The 18,997-nt window shown below is 34.2% G+C and overlaps 1 protein-coding gene across 6 annotated transcripts in view; it reads left to right on the top strand.

The window, feature by feature from the left end:
• The first annotated feature begins 8,372 nt into the window (after positions 1–8,372).
• The window catches only part of LOC111064501, a 69,886-nt gene continuing 59,261 nt past the window's right edge, over positions 8,373–18,997 (top strand). For all 6 annotated transcript variants that reach the window (XM_039442314.1, XM_039442313.1, XM_039442312.1 and 3 more), the window contains exons 1-3: positions 8,373–8,415; positions 12,692–13,003; positions 16,711–17,022. In XM_039442314.1, coding sequence (XP_039298248.1) covers positions 8,403–8,415; positions 12,692–13,003; positions 16,711–17,022 — 637 coding nt within the window. In that variant the 5' untranslated portion in view covers positions 8,373–8,402. The remainder of the gene's footprint in view (positions 8,416–12,691; positions 13,004–16,710; positions 17,023–18,997) is intronic.

Here is an 18,997-nt window from a genome sequence, read left to right as displayed (position 1 = left end):
GCAGTAATATGCCAAAAGATGCTTGAATTTCAGTATCATGTGTGAGTCTTGCATCGCTTTCTCGATGATATTTTTCTTTTATGTGATTTATATAGATATTTGTACCAGAAACTATCAGTCCAATAAAAGCTCTGTCGCTATGATCTATAATAATCATTTGGGTTTATATAGAGAAATTCTGCTGTGAAGCCATATTGATATACATCAATCTTATGATGTTATTCTTATTGAATTATAATTTTCATTCAGATTCATGGGCAATTAAATATAAAGCATAACGGTAAAGCTCCTCAGGCAGGATTTCATCACTATAAAATAGCAGTAAAACAATTACAGAAATAGATCAATATAATATATTGAATATATTCACTTTATAAATCACAATTTATATTTAATTTGTAGTCTGGGAATTGAGAGGTTCCATTGTGGGGGGGGGGAATGCTAGGCGCAGTAATTGTATCGTATCCTGCAGCAGTAGATCAGGTGGATCAGTATCAAAGGTGAGTGCGGGTGGTAGGTAGCTGACGAATGAATAACACCAGATACAGAAATGTTGTGAAATTTATCTACATTAAGGTGGAATGAAAAATATGTTGTCTGTGCCAAGATGAACTTTGTCATCTTTTTCATTTCACCTAGCTAGGTAATTTTTCCAATACGACAGAGCGATTCAAAAACAATCTTAAGTGGTATTATTCGTCCCATATGATAAAACTACAGAAACTGCAGTAGGCCTACTCATCAGGATTCCTCACTAGAAAATAAGACAGTTCTGTGGGTAAATTCAATAATATTTTAGAGATTCAAACCTATCATTGGCTGTTGAATTCTTTAAAAAATTAATAAAGTGGGAAGTTATTCAATATGTTAAAAACAATTTATATAATAATTTTCAGATGGAAAATTATAAATTAAAAGTTGTTCAAGATGTTAGAAACACTTTTCTAAAATATAACTTTCTAGAAATTATAACTAACTAGAAATTATAAAAGTCGCAAATTAATTATTTAACGCAAATCTATTAATGTTTTACCTAAAAAAAAACAGAAACCAAATAAGCTACAGTAATTCATAATTACAGGAATAGTGATGATTTGAGCTGAACAATTACTTAAAGACCTTTCTAAGCCTTAGGCTCAGAAAATTTAAAACTCATGTTCTTTAATATAATATTTTGCGATTCATAAAAATGCTTATTCAGAATCACCGAAAACACAAAAATTTCAAATTTGTGAATGTTGAAACACCACCATTGTATATTTTTAGTCTATGAATCATTATCTCTTATTTTTCAAGATTTCAAGATTGTAAAGCTGCGGGTTCACTGGATCGGTGCGGCGGCGCGGCGCGCAGGAGAGCGGAAAATGGAAGGTCCGTGCACTACGAGCGCGGCGCGGCGCCGTTTTGGCCTAGTTAGTCGTGACGTAGACTTGTGAATTGCGATTTGAATTGAGACATAGCTGTTGAAGTTAGAGTTCTAATGTGAAATTAAAAATTACTCTTCGAATATTAACTTACTCAGTCGCTTCAACGATCTTAAATATGTTTATATGAATCTAAATTCATTATACATTATCTCCATACAGAGTTTCAAAAGAAAATCTGTATTTTCATACCTGTATAACCTGTATTTCATACAGAGTTTCAAAAGAAAATGAATGGCAGAAACCGCACATTGGCAAGTTCAAGCCATATCATTTTTTAGATGTAAAAGTTGTGAATTATGCACTATAATGGATTATAACTCGCTCAAAACTGTTGTATTGTGATCTTTGAAACCAGCAACTTTCAATAATACAGAGTTGATGAAAATTCTGAAAACAGCTGAATACTTCTCTTAGAAGAATAATTCAACAGTAGGTTTTATTGGGGATCCTATTTGAAATGAAAAAATACTCTTCAAATATTAACTTACGCTGTCGCTTCAACATCTTAAATAATATGCTTATATGAATCCAAATTTATTATACATTATTCGATACAGTATTTCAAAAGAAAATAATTGACAGAAACCGCACGCACATTGATATATCAAGTAATATCATTTTGTAGATGTAAAAGTTGTGAATTATACTGTATATTATCCAGCTGAAATCATGTGTCAGAGCGTGTGATAGCTCATAAATTTTCTCAGCTAATGTTATGAATGAATGAATGGAAAAACTGAAGTATAATTTATTGCATGCAATAAATTCTTCAGATGACTAAATGATAAATCATAACAATTTTTTCTTATGCACTTTCAATGTTATTTTTATATCCTGAACAAGGACGAAAGAATGTTGTCAATTTTGTTGTCCAACAAATTTGTCCTGTTCGAAGAATACGTGTTTAAAATTTGAAGCTGATTGATCAATATTTTCTGAAATTATTGTAGAACGTACAAACAGACAGACAACGACTTTCGCCTTCAATAAGTCAAAAGTGAGAACTTGATAACGCTCGTTCAATAACCAGTAACTTTTTTATTTATTTGTTAAATTTATTCAGAACACACAAAAATACAAAAATGAGATAAAGCAATATACAACAACTATGGTTATATAGTTACTGTAGCCTGGCCATGTTCGAATGAAGCAGAGCTCGGAAACAGCCGAGCCCTCACGAAATTACCCAAGTGCGGAATTTTTCCGACCTGACCTCCGTGCACTAGGAGCGCGGCGCGACGCCGTTCCGACCCCGAAAAGATCAGAAACTTTTCGAGCTCGACGCGCCGCGCTCCTAGTGAACGGAGGTACACTACTTGATCACATGTATTTAATTCCAGGTCGGAAATTCTCCGCGCCGCTCCACCGACCTAGTGCACGCTCTACTTTATATTGTTTGTTGTTCAAGGATTCACAAAAAATTAACAAGATAAACTGATTCATTATAAATTTTTAGTCAAAATATTAATATACATATTTATTTGAAAATTTCAATGTTATTAACTTAGAAGTTTATCATATAGTAAAAAGTTTCAAAATGAATAATTAGAATAATGTAGGTAATAGTAGTAAAGCAGTGGTTTGTAAATTTTCCACAAATGACAACCCCACAATCTGAATTCTAGAATACAATATACACATATTTTTCTGACATGTATTTCCATAGCATCAATGATGGCCTCTACATGACTCATCTCTTCTTCTAGAAGTCTGAATCTCTTAAAAATGGAGATATAAGATTTCCGATTCCATATTTGGATTCAGCATCTCTAAATTATGAAAGAGTGTATGTCCGATTTCAAAAATAAAAGGGAGTAAAAACACCTTGAAACCCATGGTGTTCAAAGGTATGAGAGGGGGGGGGCTTTGAACGCAGGTCAGCAGAGTTAGACCCGGTTGCACAACAGCCGGTTAAATTTTAAGCATGATTAATTTCACGAGAACCAATCAGCGCAGAGGTGTTTTTGAAAAGACGGCTTCTCTGGTTGGTTCCCCTGGAATTAACCACGTTTAAAATTTAACCGGCTGTTGTGCAAACGGCACTTAGAATCTCTAGGTACCAGAGATTAAAGATAAGACGACTTAAGCTTATATAGGTTACATTCAGATTCAGACTCGACGAACGTAGGGTAGACTCGATGAATGTAGGGTAGATTGATATATAGGTCTAATGATTATGAATTCGCTGATAAATGAATAACCGAAATCAACAAATACATTTCCAATTACAAAAGAATTTCTTCATGAAAAATAATTTCAAAGAAAAATTACTTGAAAAAACTTATCAAAGAAAATAGTAGGCTATAATATAGCCATATTATATGATATGATGATCAAAGTAGTAGAATATAAAACTTACCGATTGAATAAGAAGGTTGATTACTGAAATATTTGAAATCTTATACAACTTAGAGTATAACACAAATTTTAAAAATTTATTCACAATATAATAAAATATCAAACACTTTTTCTTGTTTTGGTTCTTAAAAACTGAATCCGAATTTTACCGACCACAGTGTGTACAACAGCACAGAGAAAAACTACCTACGTACGCTTCCATTCAAAATTCATTAGATTTAAAAAGAAAGTACAAGAAAATATAAATTATGGTAACTTTTCTACGAATTTTTCATGTAAAATATTGAATTAACTAGAATTTTATTCTTTGAGTAGCAGTTCAATATTATCCTATGAGATTTATAGGGAGCTTTCATACCAGGACGCAACAGAAGTCGAAAGTGAATTGATAAGTTCTCCGTTTTGCAATGTCTTTGATATTATACTCTGATACAGAGCTACAGGTGAGCGTTTTGTTAACTAGAGAAAAAATAGTACACACCATAGCAAAACGTTTCCAGATTTTATTATTCTTTACTCATTATTTATACACCGTTAAATTATTTCACACCAAACCTGTACATCAAATTCAAATAATACAAGCCATCTAGAAGTTACGATGACACTTCTATCCAAAATGGCAGCTGATTGAAGTTTTAGTTTTTAAAGAAATAATTGATAAAGTTAAATCAGCCACCATTTTGGATAAGAGTAATATCTTGGAACATTTTTATTGATTTAATCTTTCTTGCCTTAGAAAGGCCTTTAATACCACACAATGGGTGTTTACATTTAAAATATTCGAGTTACAACCACTGAATCACCCCCCTTATGAGGGGTTACCAATAGCTTATCCTGGAAGTTACAGTATTATATCAACATCAGTCTCCAACTTATTGAAGGGTTCCCATACTCCTTCTAGTCGTGACCCTATTTTTTTCTGACGTTAGTCATGACCGACTTTCATATATGATATTCCAATATATTTCAAGATATAATGTTATTCTATGATTGTAATATGTCCAAGGGTTATTGATGAACGCATTGAGCATTTATGTAAAAAGAGATCGATCTTTATTATAATTATAAAATAAATTTGTAAAACCTTGCATTTTTAGAGTAGTGAAAAGTAACATTTGGATATTATTTTATATGAAGTGAACAAAAAATTGTAGTGATGAATACTATGATGCATCTTACATGCAACACTACTAGAAAGATAGGAAAACAATTGGAAGGTTATAGTTCACTCTTAGGGTAGTTTTTACCCTACCCTAAATTTCATGTTGCACAATCTTTGCAAGACTTATGAAATTATGGTGATGAATACTATTATAACCCTAAAACCTACATGGAACACTAATAGAAACATTCGAAATATATAAGGTCTCATAAAGTTCACTTTTAGGGGAGGTTTAGTATTCCTGGGATCACCTGAAGTTCATTGGTTCCACTATCATCCCACTCAGGGTCATTATAGTAGTTCATAGCTCATTCTTATCTTGAACTATGAATTTATTTTTAGCATCACTGATGTCATTGAAATAGAGATCTAGAAGTCAATTTGTACATTCTTTGAAGTGTCTGTTCAAAATAAACATATTGACTGCTTGAATCCAATCACTATATTGCATTTGAAAAAAACGAAAAAAGTTGCATCAGTCATAACCCTTGAGTCCCTGGGACCCAGAAACGTCATTTCACGAAAACAACAAGTCACAGAGCACTATCACTCTACATCAAGTTTAAGTGTTTACTGACATGAATTTACATGGGTCACAATATACAGTACAGTAAACGAAAGCAAAATTATAACTAAAATAAAAATTGCCCGGCTCCCTGGGACCCAGGGTCACGACTAGAAGGATATGACTCACTCTGTATATTTAAATTTGAATAATTTTCCCAGTTTTATCACTTGAAATAAGGGAAAATTGTCCAGTTATTGGCAATGTGCAACTGAAAACATAACCCCACGTTTTTTCAATGAATTGGAAGAGAAGAGGATGTATCAAGTGACTTGAGTCGATCCTATATTGGCTTCTAGCTGTCGCTATGATCTATAATAATTATTTGGGTTTGTAAAGAGAAATTCTGCTGTGAAGCCATATTGATATACTTCAATCTTATGATGTTATTCTTATTGAATTATAATTTTCATTCAGAATCATAGGCAATTAAATATAAATCATAAAGGTAAAGTTCCTCAGGCAGCATTTCATCACTGTAGAATAGCAGTAAAAAAATTATAGAAATAGACCAATATAATATACCGTATTGAATATAATCACTTTATAAATCACAATTTATATTCAATTTGTAGTCTGGGAATAGAAAGGTTCCATTGTGGGAAATATAAGCTAGTCGCAGTAATTATATCCTGCAGTAGTAAAGTAGATGGATCAGTATAAAAGGTGAGTGAATAGAACTGGTCCCATTTTTCGACAGTAGATTTTTACCGAGCTGATTTCACAAGTGTGCATGGTAGGTATTTTACTGCACATATAGGCCTAAAGCCACCATCAAGCACCATATTATCAACAGTAAATTTCCTGCTGAGCAGAGCAGTAAAATACTAAATATAAAGAAAATAAAAATCTCAGTACCCTTTTTTTGAAATATTTTCTCACAACATGTTTCGGACATTTATGCCATTTTCAAGTGATCTGAAGTAAATAAATAAATACTACTGGAAGATTCTTATTTTGATCATATGTTAGTGTATTCATATGTTTTTATTAACAAGGACTGTAAATTTTGGGTTTATATTCGCATGATCCTATCAAAAATGGGGTTATTGGTGTCTAATTGGATTAGGTGTATTATTTTATCTCTGTTTAATTTTGCTGCTCTATAAATATGGAATTCTTCTTTGACATTCAGTTTTTGAATTTTATTACCATAATTAAGTATTTTCATATTGGAATTTATATCTGTAAAATTATGGCCTGAATCTATCAAGTTTTCAGCAAATGCAGACTTTTGTGTATAATTTTTAGATTTTAGTGCTTGCATATGTTCTCGAAACCTGATATGGAAATTTCTACCCATTTGTCCAATATAGAATTTGTCACAATCACTACATTTAAGTTCATAGATTCCAGATTTTACAAAAACCCAAATCATCAAGTCTCCTCAACAGTGCTCCCTGATCAACACGATCAAATGCTTTTGCATAGTCTGTGTAAATGACATCAACCTCACCTCCAGAATCCATTACCCTCGAAACATCCATAGTGAACTCCATCAAATTGGTGACCACAGACCTTCCAGGGAGAAACCCATGTTGACAGTCCGATATCAGAGGACGGGAGTAACACAAAATCTCACCATACAAAACATGCTCCAAAACCTTTGCGAAGACTGAAAGCAGGAAGATCGGACGATAGTTATCAATTAGATCCTTTCTGCCAGACTTGAAAATGGGTATTACCTTGGAAATCTTCCACCTTGTAGGAAATAAACCTTTCGCCAAAGATAAATCGAATATATATTTCAATGGGTCAACCAACACATCAATACAGTACAGTCAATTATTATGTGTTGTGCTCGCTGATATCAAAAGGTATCTGGAGCTATTTCAAAAAAGGTGTGGTATATGAATACAGCCACAATACAAGACATGCCACTAGACTGGATGTGCCCCGAAGCCAACTGGCTGTGAACTACAATAGCTTTTCATCCCAGGGAATAAGATTTTTCAGCAGCCTTCCTTGGAAAATATAGGAAACACGGGTCTCTTGGTTCTATACCTCAGTGGAAAATAAACTCCTGGAAAAGGATTTTCATGACTATGAGGAACCTCTTTTTGGGAGTCAAGCAACTCCACATAAGGAATAGCATGCAGGTTATTTTACTGTAGTCAGAGAATTCAGACACTGCCTAAATGGAAGTTCCAGTCCTTGGTAACGACCTCAAGTATCAAGTTGAAAAAAAACTTTTCAACAGCCTATGCAGTCTGAACAAATCGGAATTGTAAATAATTATTGTAAATTGCTAGATTCGAGAGTAGTTGAAACCAAATATCAATATTTCATTGCTTACAGTTACCATTATGAGCCAGATCTGAACCTTTTGAATCCCAAACCTTTTGAAACCCAACCTTTTGAATCCATCCTCTGAAACTCAACCTGGCCTGACCTCATTCAAACCTTTTTTAAGCTGAAACTCAACCTGGCCTGACCTCATTCAAATCTTTTTCAAGCGGTTTGCCATAGAAAGCATATAATTTACCTTGGGGGTATGAAGAGACAGACCGTACGATTTACAGATACGGTAATCTCCATCAGAGACAACAGTATCTTTACTCTATGATTCTATGTAGGCATACTTTCAAGAACACGGATGAACGATCGAACTTCATAACGTAGAAGTAATTGAATCACTTTCTTTCATGAGCTGAGAGCTTAAGCTGATGATGCCCTTACAGCTTGTTAGAAAATAGAATCTTGTTCTATCAATTTTTGTTTTTTGCAATCATTAATCTATCATAACAAAAAAAAGAATTCAAATTCAAAAATAACTATCAATCTAATTGAGTTTGAGCTTTGAGTAATCGTTGCCATGGCAAGGTTGGTAACATCTGTTTTCCTCCTATGTTTTGTGCATCTGCGACAAACTGACAAAGTAAACAAGATAATGGAATTTTCAGGTAAATATTGTTATTTTTATCATTTATATTTATTGTGATTATACTTTCAAATGGTTGATAAACATACATTCACTTAATTTATTTCCAATCTCTGGTTTAATATCAATTAAAACAGCCAAGCTATTTAGCTATTATGTTCATAAACCGGTACCTAACCCAGCTTGGCAACAAGAAAACATTTTTAATATTATTTCGAAAATTTATTGATGAATTTGCAGTCGGATAATAGTTATTTGTGGTTACATTATGTATAATAATATTTCAAATGAGAAGAGGAAATTAATTTTATTTAATACGGTAACTTAACTGGTAGGCCCTGACAGTACTACTATGCAATTCAATAGTAAATTCAGTCTTGGCTCTTGGGAAGAGTTGAAACTAGTTTGTTGTGCTTTGATAATTTAAAAAGGGTACTTGATAACTTATTGTGTTTCAATAATTCCAGTAGGCTAGCCTTAATAAGAAAAGTTGGTATTCAATATTTTTAGCATTATGACTGTTGAACCTAGAAATTTGTTAACTTAAATGGCTAACAGTCACTATGTATTAACTGTGTTTTGATCCAATTTTTCACTTTACAAAGATTTACTATTGAAAACTATTTTAATCTGCGTTATGCACTTCTACAAGAATTTTCGTTATCTGAGTTTGCAGTTGTATTAATGCTGATTGTTGTTTATCATATTCAAGTGAAGTTTCCTGGAAAGATTTTATTATGTTTTTGAGACCTAGTAACTTGAATTGAACCTAAGAATTTTATTCTTGTCTTGTAAGGTTCTTAAATAAAATGTCGTATGTTAATTCTCAGCTGAAATCCGCGTACAACCGTGGATACTTTTAAGAATTGCTCATTTGGTGTTCCATGATGCCCGTGGATTTCACATCAGTTGAGACATTCCAGTTTCAACATCGCAATATTTAAGGAAGCCTTAGCAGCAATGGAGCTGTATGTATAATTTCAAACTGATAAATTCAGCTTTGGGGGATTTGGTGTGTTGCTAGATTGTAAGCAGGGAATGGATAACGTATACATTGGCTTGCTCTTATGTGTAATGCACTGTTTAATAAGTTACCTCTTCAGAAATGTTCCAACCAATACCGGTATATAGGCTTTGTATTAGTTTTCCTTTTATCTTGTACACTCAAGTTAGGTTGTACCTTATTGTTTTGTTCTGTAATTGAGAAGAATCCCTTCAAAATCTTCAGAAAAATCTGTGAATAGTTCGCTTTGTATATACGGTACTTAGGCCTGTCACAGAGCTCGACCGTCTGTCAGTCGCACTTGTCTGGCTACTGCAAATCCGTACAAAGCTGATCGTGCGGCTACTTTAAGGCTCAAATCGCGACTCAAGAGACTCTACTCTAGTCGAGAGCACGTGTTTCCAAATGGTGACACTCAGACCAGTCGACTCTATAGTGTGGTCCACGTTATAATGGCAGTGGATAAAGATAGAAGAATAGCGATGCCAATTCTCTGCATTAATTAATTATATTTCTTCACCGTCAAAAACATAATTGTCATCGTTGTGGACCTAGAAAAGGATAGTACCACCGGCTTTGTCGAATGATAGACAAGGATAGCAAAACCGAAGTTGATCAAATACTGTCATTATAACGTGGACCTCACTATAGTCTCCGCGACTGTCACCGTTTGAAAACACATGCTCTCGACTAGAGTCGAGTCTCTTCTCGACCTGAGCCTAATTCTCACATAAGGTAGGCCTACGCGACTATCACTGTCGTGCGAGCTCTGAAACTGGCCTTATAGTCTTCTTTTTCTCGTTCTGATAAACCACCATGGCATGGTAAATCATTATATCAAGTATTCTTTTTTCAATTTCTGCTTTTGAACATTACTCTTGGATAAACAAGCTATAAAACATTATGTTTTGTTTCCATTCTTGTTGTATTCAGATTTATATAATGCACTGTTATTGGCATTTTGTAATGTTTGACGTTGTTTGTCATTATTCGATCTTTTAACCCTAAAGAGACACACTGGGGTGTTTTACACCCCAGGGATTTTTTTTCTGTTCTACAGTTGACAATATCAAACAGATGGGAATTTATGCCCAGTCTAAATTAGGTTTGTAGTATTGTTAACTACTCTCCACACCACTTCCAGTCAGTAATAGCATTCTACAAGGTCACCAGCTCATCTTGTTCTTCGTTTGGGGTGTCTAACACCCCAGAGTGTCTTTTACGTAGCACTTTTATCAAACACTTTTATTACAAAGATTTACTTGTATTGTCACTACGAATGTGGTATGGGATGATGGATGAAATTGGAATGAATGCTATGATTCTCTACAACTTGAGATTCAAAGCAATAAAATGAAGAGACATGAGTTTTTGATGAAGTTGTCACTGGCAATGATCAAGCCATTCGTTCAAACCGGATTAGGAACTCCAAAACTTAGGCGGAACATACGTACTTCTGAAATTAGTATAAATATTAATGCTTTACTTTTGATTTCTGTATGCACTTGGAACAAAAATGATTAAGAAATGATGAAGTTTGGTCTAAGTACTTGTTTTTTTCATATTTTTCAAAGAAAAATGCAAAATTATATTGGGGTGTTAAACACCCCAATGTGTCTACTGTGTTAGCATAAAGTAAGTGTGTCTCTGTAGGGTTAAATAGACTATTTTTATTTTGAATTTTAACTCGTACTATAGTAGCCGTACATCAAGATGGCTCCTGATGATATTTTGAAAAAAGAATATCTTCTTAGCATGTCCAGAACTGAAAGTTTCTGTTTAAACATAAAACTGCCATGAAAATAATTTTCTTGTGATAAAAGTTGCAATCTATACATGCGAAATGAATATTAATAAGGGCACTTCTGTGCGGCTATAATAGCACTCTTGCACTTTTGACATTTCTAATGTTCCTCAAATTTGTATATAAATGGATAGAGTATTTCCTATTGTATTTCTGTAGCTGTATTCAGTTTATTGTTGTTAATCTGTGTGCAGATCTACACGCATCAAATACATTATACACATATCACTTTTATACTTCTTATTGTCTTGTTATTTTGTATTTTTTTCATTATTGTACTTGAGTTTTCTCACCAATTATTTGAATGATGTCTTGTTATTTTTTCATTATTGTACTTGAGATTACTCACTAATTATTTGAATGATGTGTTTATATGAATAGCTCATTCAAGAGATTATTATGGATTCATCAAAGATTTCAGGTTGCATGTGTTGAGTTTGTAATGTTGTGTTATTTGACATGAGAATTATATTTTAGAACAAAACACTGCACTTGGCATGTAATTCTTTTTGCAACTTATTAATAAAAAACATATTGTATGTTGTTTGCACGCATGTAGTTAAACTAATATTATTGTACATACAGAATGGACTGTGCGTTTCTAGTAGATTGTTTCAATATAAGCGTGATTTATGGTTGAGGTTTTAATGGCATTAGTGTAACTGTTCAGTGTAACAACAGCGTTTTGTGATTTCACGTCTTGAAAGCCTTTTGGTTAATAAACGCTCTAATTTACTGTTATTACTCTTTTAACTTTATTGAACTCCTTATGATCATGACAAACATTTCAAATCATATCTATTGAAATTATTTCCTCAATTTTTGTAATTGATGTTTTTTAAAACAATCAAAAGTCTGTGTTTTAACTATAATTATTATATTATGTGATGTTTTTCTTACATTCATTGTATTCTTTTTTATATTAGTCATTTTTTTTTTTAGTTTGGAATCATACAATACTGTACCTTTATAATATTTCATGGTGTTGAGAAATTTCTTGAAACAGGCCACTGAACACCAAAATGTGTTATTACTGAGGATATTTTATGTAAAATAGAAATCTCTTGATTGATTTATAGAGACGTGTTATTGGCCTATATTTCTTTCGACATGTTCCTATTTCTATCAATTTGAAGTTAATTTTCTCATACTCACCTGCATGAAATTGTTCACTTGATTGTCTTTCCTATTGAATTAAAATGTCAAGCACACTGCATCTTTTTTTTTAAATGAAACATTTTCAGCCAATACAATACTACAAAACTACAATATCAGCCAAAATTAATTTTTTGAGCCAATGAAAATCTTTAATATCTCGATAACCACCAAAACAAAGTGTATATTATGTCATATCTTTTGTTTTTTAACCAACTTTATGATAGATTGCTTTCTCTTATAGTGCTAGTGATGTATTGTATGTAATATGCTGAACAATCTTAGTTGGCCATGTTCTATTCTACTGTTTTTGATGATATTTATGCTTTATTGTAGGCCGTCAACCTGAAGTTCCATACTTCATTGAAGATTACAGAAAGAGAAAGGAAGAAAACCGTGCAAGAATAGCCAGATTGGCCAAAAATGTGAACAGAGTGATTGAAGGCGCTAGTACCAGTGCAAACCCATATTTTTCAACTGAGAGCAGTGAAGACACGATCAATGCGGACCCGCCTCGTGACCTCTGTGTCACACTTGACATTGAGAAGTTTTTCAGTGGTGAGGAGTGGGCATCCAAAACTTACCTTGAAAGAAAGCAACTCAGATATCAACTGGAAACATACCGATATTCGTTAAAGCATACTTCAGGTTAGTATTTTCGAAACAACTTTTATGGCCATTTATTATTATCATGTATTTTCTTCTCCCCCTCCACCTTGTTGTTTTCCTTATTCAATTTGATTGTATGGTAAGAGATGTAGTGGTATATCTCCATAATTGAAAGAAAATGACGTTGATGTTGTCAATTAGTTTAATTTTCGCCATATAACACTACAGCATCAAGCAAAGCTAGGTATAAATGACAAGTCAAAAGTATTGAGTACAGTACTCAAAAAAGTAATTATAAAAGAGAGAAAAAAAGAAGAAAATCAGAACATACAATGGAGTTTAATATGGATTTTCGTTTAATAATAAAATAGTTGAATCATTTGCATTTGAATAATTGCAACATCTCAGTAATTTTCATCTCTATATTTAGAATTACAGGAAGTTGATAGAAATTTGAAGATTATTCTGTAAGTATTTTTCTATTTCATCCATCAAGTTGAATCTGAAACCTTGAAACTTATTTACCAATATCTGGTGTGTAATTTTAAATGTAAGTGGTTAAATTTTTTAAGAGTTTGAAAAGTATCTATTGTACACAATTATGGCATCGCTGAAATTCTTAGCTGTACTGCATTTGCCTTTTTAGTGTCTGTGAAATAGGTTTGTATGTGTTAGAGGCTACGATATAATAACATGAACCTCAAACGGTGAAAAAAGTCGCTGGTATTGAAGGGACATAGTGGTGGGAATGTCTGTCTCACACTTCCCCTCTCACTCTACATTCATACCGCTGCTGAGAACGAACTAACAAACGTTTACCCACACTCTAAAAAAATTGAGTTGAGTCTCGCGGCTTCTAGTAGACTACAGGCGTCTTGGTGTTAGATCAAGACCATATCAGCCAATCAGAGAGCTTCCTGCCCTGCCGACTCGCCTGAAAACGCATGAAAAAACTCTTCGTGTGGCCTCGCCCCTTAGTGTGTTGAGAAGGGGAGGAGTTTCCTCCCCTCCAACTTACCATAAGGGTAGGAGTGGTAAGCAGTTGTAGAAGGAGAAACTTTACTTTCTCTCTCCACTGTTCGTTTACTCACTCTATCTCTAGTCTATTCTGGTCTGATATTTCTCAACTGAAAACATTGTAGGTAGCCCACCTAAATTTAAAATAATTTGTAAGCCACATTATTCTTTAACCTATCTAGCTCAAGATTATTTTTCTTTTCCACCCATATCAACAGTTGCAAGTTCACGCGCTAGCGTTATACTCTTTGCTGTTGATTATGGTCTGCCTATTCATAAAATAATGTTGATTTCTAAAAAGCAACTCTGAAAGAATAAATTATTAATATTGGTATCTAATCTGTACTACTGTTCACTGCTAATTACCACAATTATTACTATTTACTATAATCAGCTATTTCTATGTCAGAAAGTTATTAAATTGGCAAGTACATTGTTACGTATGCCTAATGAAATAAGACAAGATAATTCAGCTTGTTCGGATACAACGATTCTTTGCCACCTTCTCCGATCCCTGGCTGTTGTCGGCAAAGAATCATGGACAATTTGTAAAATTTACTAAATAAAATTCAATATATTGTAAATTTTGTTATTTCAAGATATTTTTTTTTTGTAACTGCCAACCAAAAATTACCTCAATTGAGAGGCTTTGGTTCATTTCATGAATGCCAATAAAGCTATTATTATTATGATTATTATTATTATTAATGGATACTATTGTACAATGATTTATGAAATGAATTGTTATGTTTTTCATAAGCTTATTTATTGTCGCTCAATAGTTACATACATGCATGACAAAAATGTGGAATATGAACGTGGGATTTGTGCAATGAGAAGTTTATCTTGATACTTTTATCCTCATATAAATTTCAAATCAATTGTTTTATTGAATAAATTACTCAACTCATTCATTCATGGCTGTTTTTACAATGATCTCCTTGACTGTCTCCACCTGAAGGTCTCTATGAAGGTCGGCGTTCCTGATGAAATATGGAGCATGGATTATGCCAATTTTGCTGTCTGCTGTACAGCCCCACAGTTGCGCACTATACAACCAGACAGGCCTCAGTATTTGTTTGTAGAGTAGAATTTCATTGTAGGCTGATAAGCTTGAATTCCTTCCTATCAGCCAATATATCCTACTGTACTTGTAGTTGAGCTCATCTCTCTTTTTCTTGACATGGCTTTTCCCGAAGAATAGAAGAATCCACAAGGAAGAAGAAATTTGAGCAATGTTGAGAACGGCTTGAAAAGAATTCTGTGTTCATCAAGGTCACTTGACTACTTGTCAAGTATGATTATTGTATTGCTTATTGAAAATATTCAACTTTACCATGCATATGACTAGAAATTATAATCTCATGGGTTGCAGCCAGTCATAAATTGCACTATTCAATCAAAGATTTAAAAATACAATTTGAAATAGTTTATATCATTCATCTCTTCCAACAAACATTTATCGTTCTGTACATTTTGTTTCAATTTCTCTTATCTAATAATAAATATCGTCTACTTTAAAAAAAACTCCACTGATTTGAAAGCGAGATTTTTTCAAATGTGGTTTCAAGTACGCTTGCCTACTCATAGTTTCAATTTGTTCTTTCCGTATTTACGTTTATGTATACGGTTTCCATTTCAAGCATGCTTAGGGTACAAACACACTGAAAGCGGAGCAAAGCGTCGTGAACAAGATCATGTTAAGTAATGAGCTGCAACACACTGGAAGCGTCTACTCGCAGAGCGGGGCGGAGCGTGGCGTCAAACTTTGGAACAAGCTGGTTTGTTTATTGGATCGTCTACAAGCGGAGTGTCACAGAGCGTGTGCCAGGCTGGTCTACTCTTGTACTCTACTAGGCCCTTGACGCTTGACGCTCAGACGCTTCCAGTGTGTATCATGAACGCTCTGACCACACCACGCCACGCTCCGCTCCGTCTTCAGTGTGTTTGTACCTTTATAGAAGTAGCCTTGACAAACAAAGCTTTGAAAAATCATCTCTGAATACGGTCCTAAATTAACGAACTTTCCTTATTATGATGAACTTGATAGAATAACTGAGCAGTATCTGCTTTGCTATATTATAAAGATTTGTGGCCTTTTTTTATAAGAGTTTCAATAATTCTTAAGCCAAACACAATTACTTGGTAGCTCAGAGGATTGGTTACCTTGTTATTGCGGGTTGTCAGTAGACTGTATGCGGTTTCCTCAATCAGCAGTGGTTTTCTGGACAAGTAAATTTACCTTTGACGCTACAATATATATATATATATATATATATATATATATATATATTTAATTATATAATTTCAGTTATGTTATTATGTTCATCACTTTAAACTGTTTTAAAGGACATCGTGCAATGAGAATATGTGGGTGTAACTGATGGATTCAATTGAATCAAATTTTCATATTTTTTGGTTTGAAAATAGCAAGCAAAACATTGAATCTCTCAGTTTTATTTCTGACCCATTCACAAATATTTGCATTTCTGGCCCTAAAATATTACAGTGGCTTAACAAGAGTGAATGAACCAATCTTCAAAGTAGCTACAAAGTATCTGTCCAGTTTTGTTACCTAAGAAAGCTTTTCTGGTAGCGCTTTTTAAATATATACTATAAAAAAGTAAAGAACTGGCTTATACACGTATAGAATTACATAGGAACAATTACTTGGAATAGAACATTTCCACTAATCCACTGTTTTTGATGATATTTATGTTTTATTGTAGGCCGTCAACTCAAAGTTCCATACTTCATCAAAGATTACAAAAAGAGAAAGGAAGAAAACCGTGCAAGAATAGCCAGATTGGCCAAAAATGTGAACAGAGTGATTGAAGGCGCTAGTACCAGTGCAAACCCATCTTTTCCAACTGAGAGCAGTGAAGACACGATCAATGCGGACCCGCCTCGTGACCTCTGTGTCACACTTGACATTGAGAAGTTTTCCAGTGGTGAGGAGTGGGCATCCAAAACTTACCTGGAAAGAAAGGAACTCAGATATCAACTGGAAACATACCGATATTCGTTAAAGCATACTTCAGGTTAGTTAGTATTTTCGAAACAACTTTTATGGCCATTCATTATTATCTTTCTTTCTCTCCTCATCTTCCTTGTTATTTTCCTTCTCCAGCTTTTCCTTATTCAATTTGATTGTATGGTAAGAGATGTAGTGGTATATCTCCATAATTGAAAGGAAATGACGTTGATAGTGTCAAAATAATATAGTGGTATGTTAGTTTAATTTTCGCCTTATAACACTACAGCATCAAGCAAAGCTAGGTAGTAAATGACACGTCAAAAGTATTGAGTACAGTACTCAAGAAAGTAATTATAAAAAAGAGAAAAGAAAAGAAGATAATCAGAACATACAAACGAGTTGAAAAAATATGCTTCCAAAAAAATTCCTTCACGCGCCAACAGTTGAAGCTTTCCTCTAAACTGTACGGAGATGCATCGTTCAATTTAGCTTTTATTGCATTCTTGAACCTTTCTGAGCTCTCAATACATTCTATTTCAATAGGAAGAGAGTTATAAGCTCTTAATCCGCTCATGTTCAGTACCTTAAGCTGCTTACACATATTCGCGCTTCCAACCCGCACCGAGCACGCTCCTCCCTCATAACGCCCTAGTACCGCCCTCGTACCACCATCGAACCACAGTCGCTCCGCCCACGCACCCATCATGAACGTTACGGAAGATGTTAGATCTTCTCGCGTTCCCCGGTCTTTACTGTTGCTCGCCGGTCGATCATCAATCGCTCTGCTGGAGTGACGTTCGGTTGCGGAGCAGACCGAAAGTCTGTACGCACCTTGAGGCAGCGGCTGCGAAAGCTGAACTTCGCTTTTGGTCAGCTAGGGCAAGTCCTGGGTGCCGGTACTGTAGGAACGTTTATCATGCTTATGTTCAGTCCCTGCTCGAATATGGCATCTTGGCGTGGGGGGGGGGTGCCTCATCTAATGTATTGCAGCCCCTTGCAGTTTAACAAAGATCACTCATTAAAACGCTTCTTTTGAAAAAAAAAAACAGATACCCTACTCATTTGTTGTTCCTCGAATTTCCAGTTTTGAATATTAAACAGCTCTTCATTAAAAACCTTTTAATTTTTATTAAAAGAAACAATTCCCTATTTACAGAAATTCATCATAATTATCCTACCAGAAATAGTTTAAATATTAACATCCAAATCCCTCGTCTCGAAAACTCAATGCAATGATCAAACTCTTTCCATTGGCTTTATCGTAATGCTCCTCATTCCATTGAACTCAAAATGAAACACATTATAACAAACGAGACTTGATACGGATTTAATCCAGTTAAAAATGAAATTTAGCTCAACCTGTCACTGTGCAAACGGCCCTTATAATATTATATGTCCAAGTGTCAATCATTTGCTCGCAGTTGATAATTACCCGCAGTTGGTGGGTCACTTTGGGGGGGGGGGAACTGTCATCGCCGGACCCCCCTTAGCCCAGGAATACACGAGATGGCGTACTGCCGGACGGCTGTTCCCCCGGTTACGGCGCCGGATGTGATTCTTGTCAGTGGAAATGATAGACTGGCAAAGTTGCCGATTCTCTGTTACCACCGCCGTCCATTCTAGACAGCTGTTATTCAATCATCTTGGTATATCTGATCTAATATCAATAATATAAAATTAATAATATCTAATATAATTACATTGCAGTGACGAAATATATTCTATCTTGATTTAATAATACATTTTCGTATTTTGGTAGTTCATCATCGTATTTCTAAGTAGTCTGAAAGCAATTTGGCAGCGGTGTGGAGCTAGTAAAGGATGGAGTCTTCGCTTTGTCTAATGTTTGACAAGTAAGCAAATCAATGTTAAGGCTGTTCGGCACATTTTTTTCATTATTTAAATTGGATAATATTTTTCAATATAATTGTTAAGATCATTAAAAGAGTGAGAAAAAGTGGCAACTATAATTTTCAAGTGGTCTAATAAGCGAGTTATGGGTTGTTGAAGTGCTAACTTTCCAGTTTCCGTTTTCTTTC

The sequence above is a fragment of the Nilaparvata lugens genome, chromosome X (genome assembly GCF_014356525.2).
Source record: "Nilaparvata lugens isolate BPH chromosome X, ASM1435652v1, whole genome shotgun sequence".
NCBI classification, from domain to species: domain Eukaryota; kingdom Metazoa; phylum Arthropoda; class Insecta; order Hemiptera; family Delphacidae; genus Nilaparvata; species Nilaparvata lugens.
This window is presented reverse-complemented; position numbering and strand designations above follow the sequence as displayed.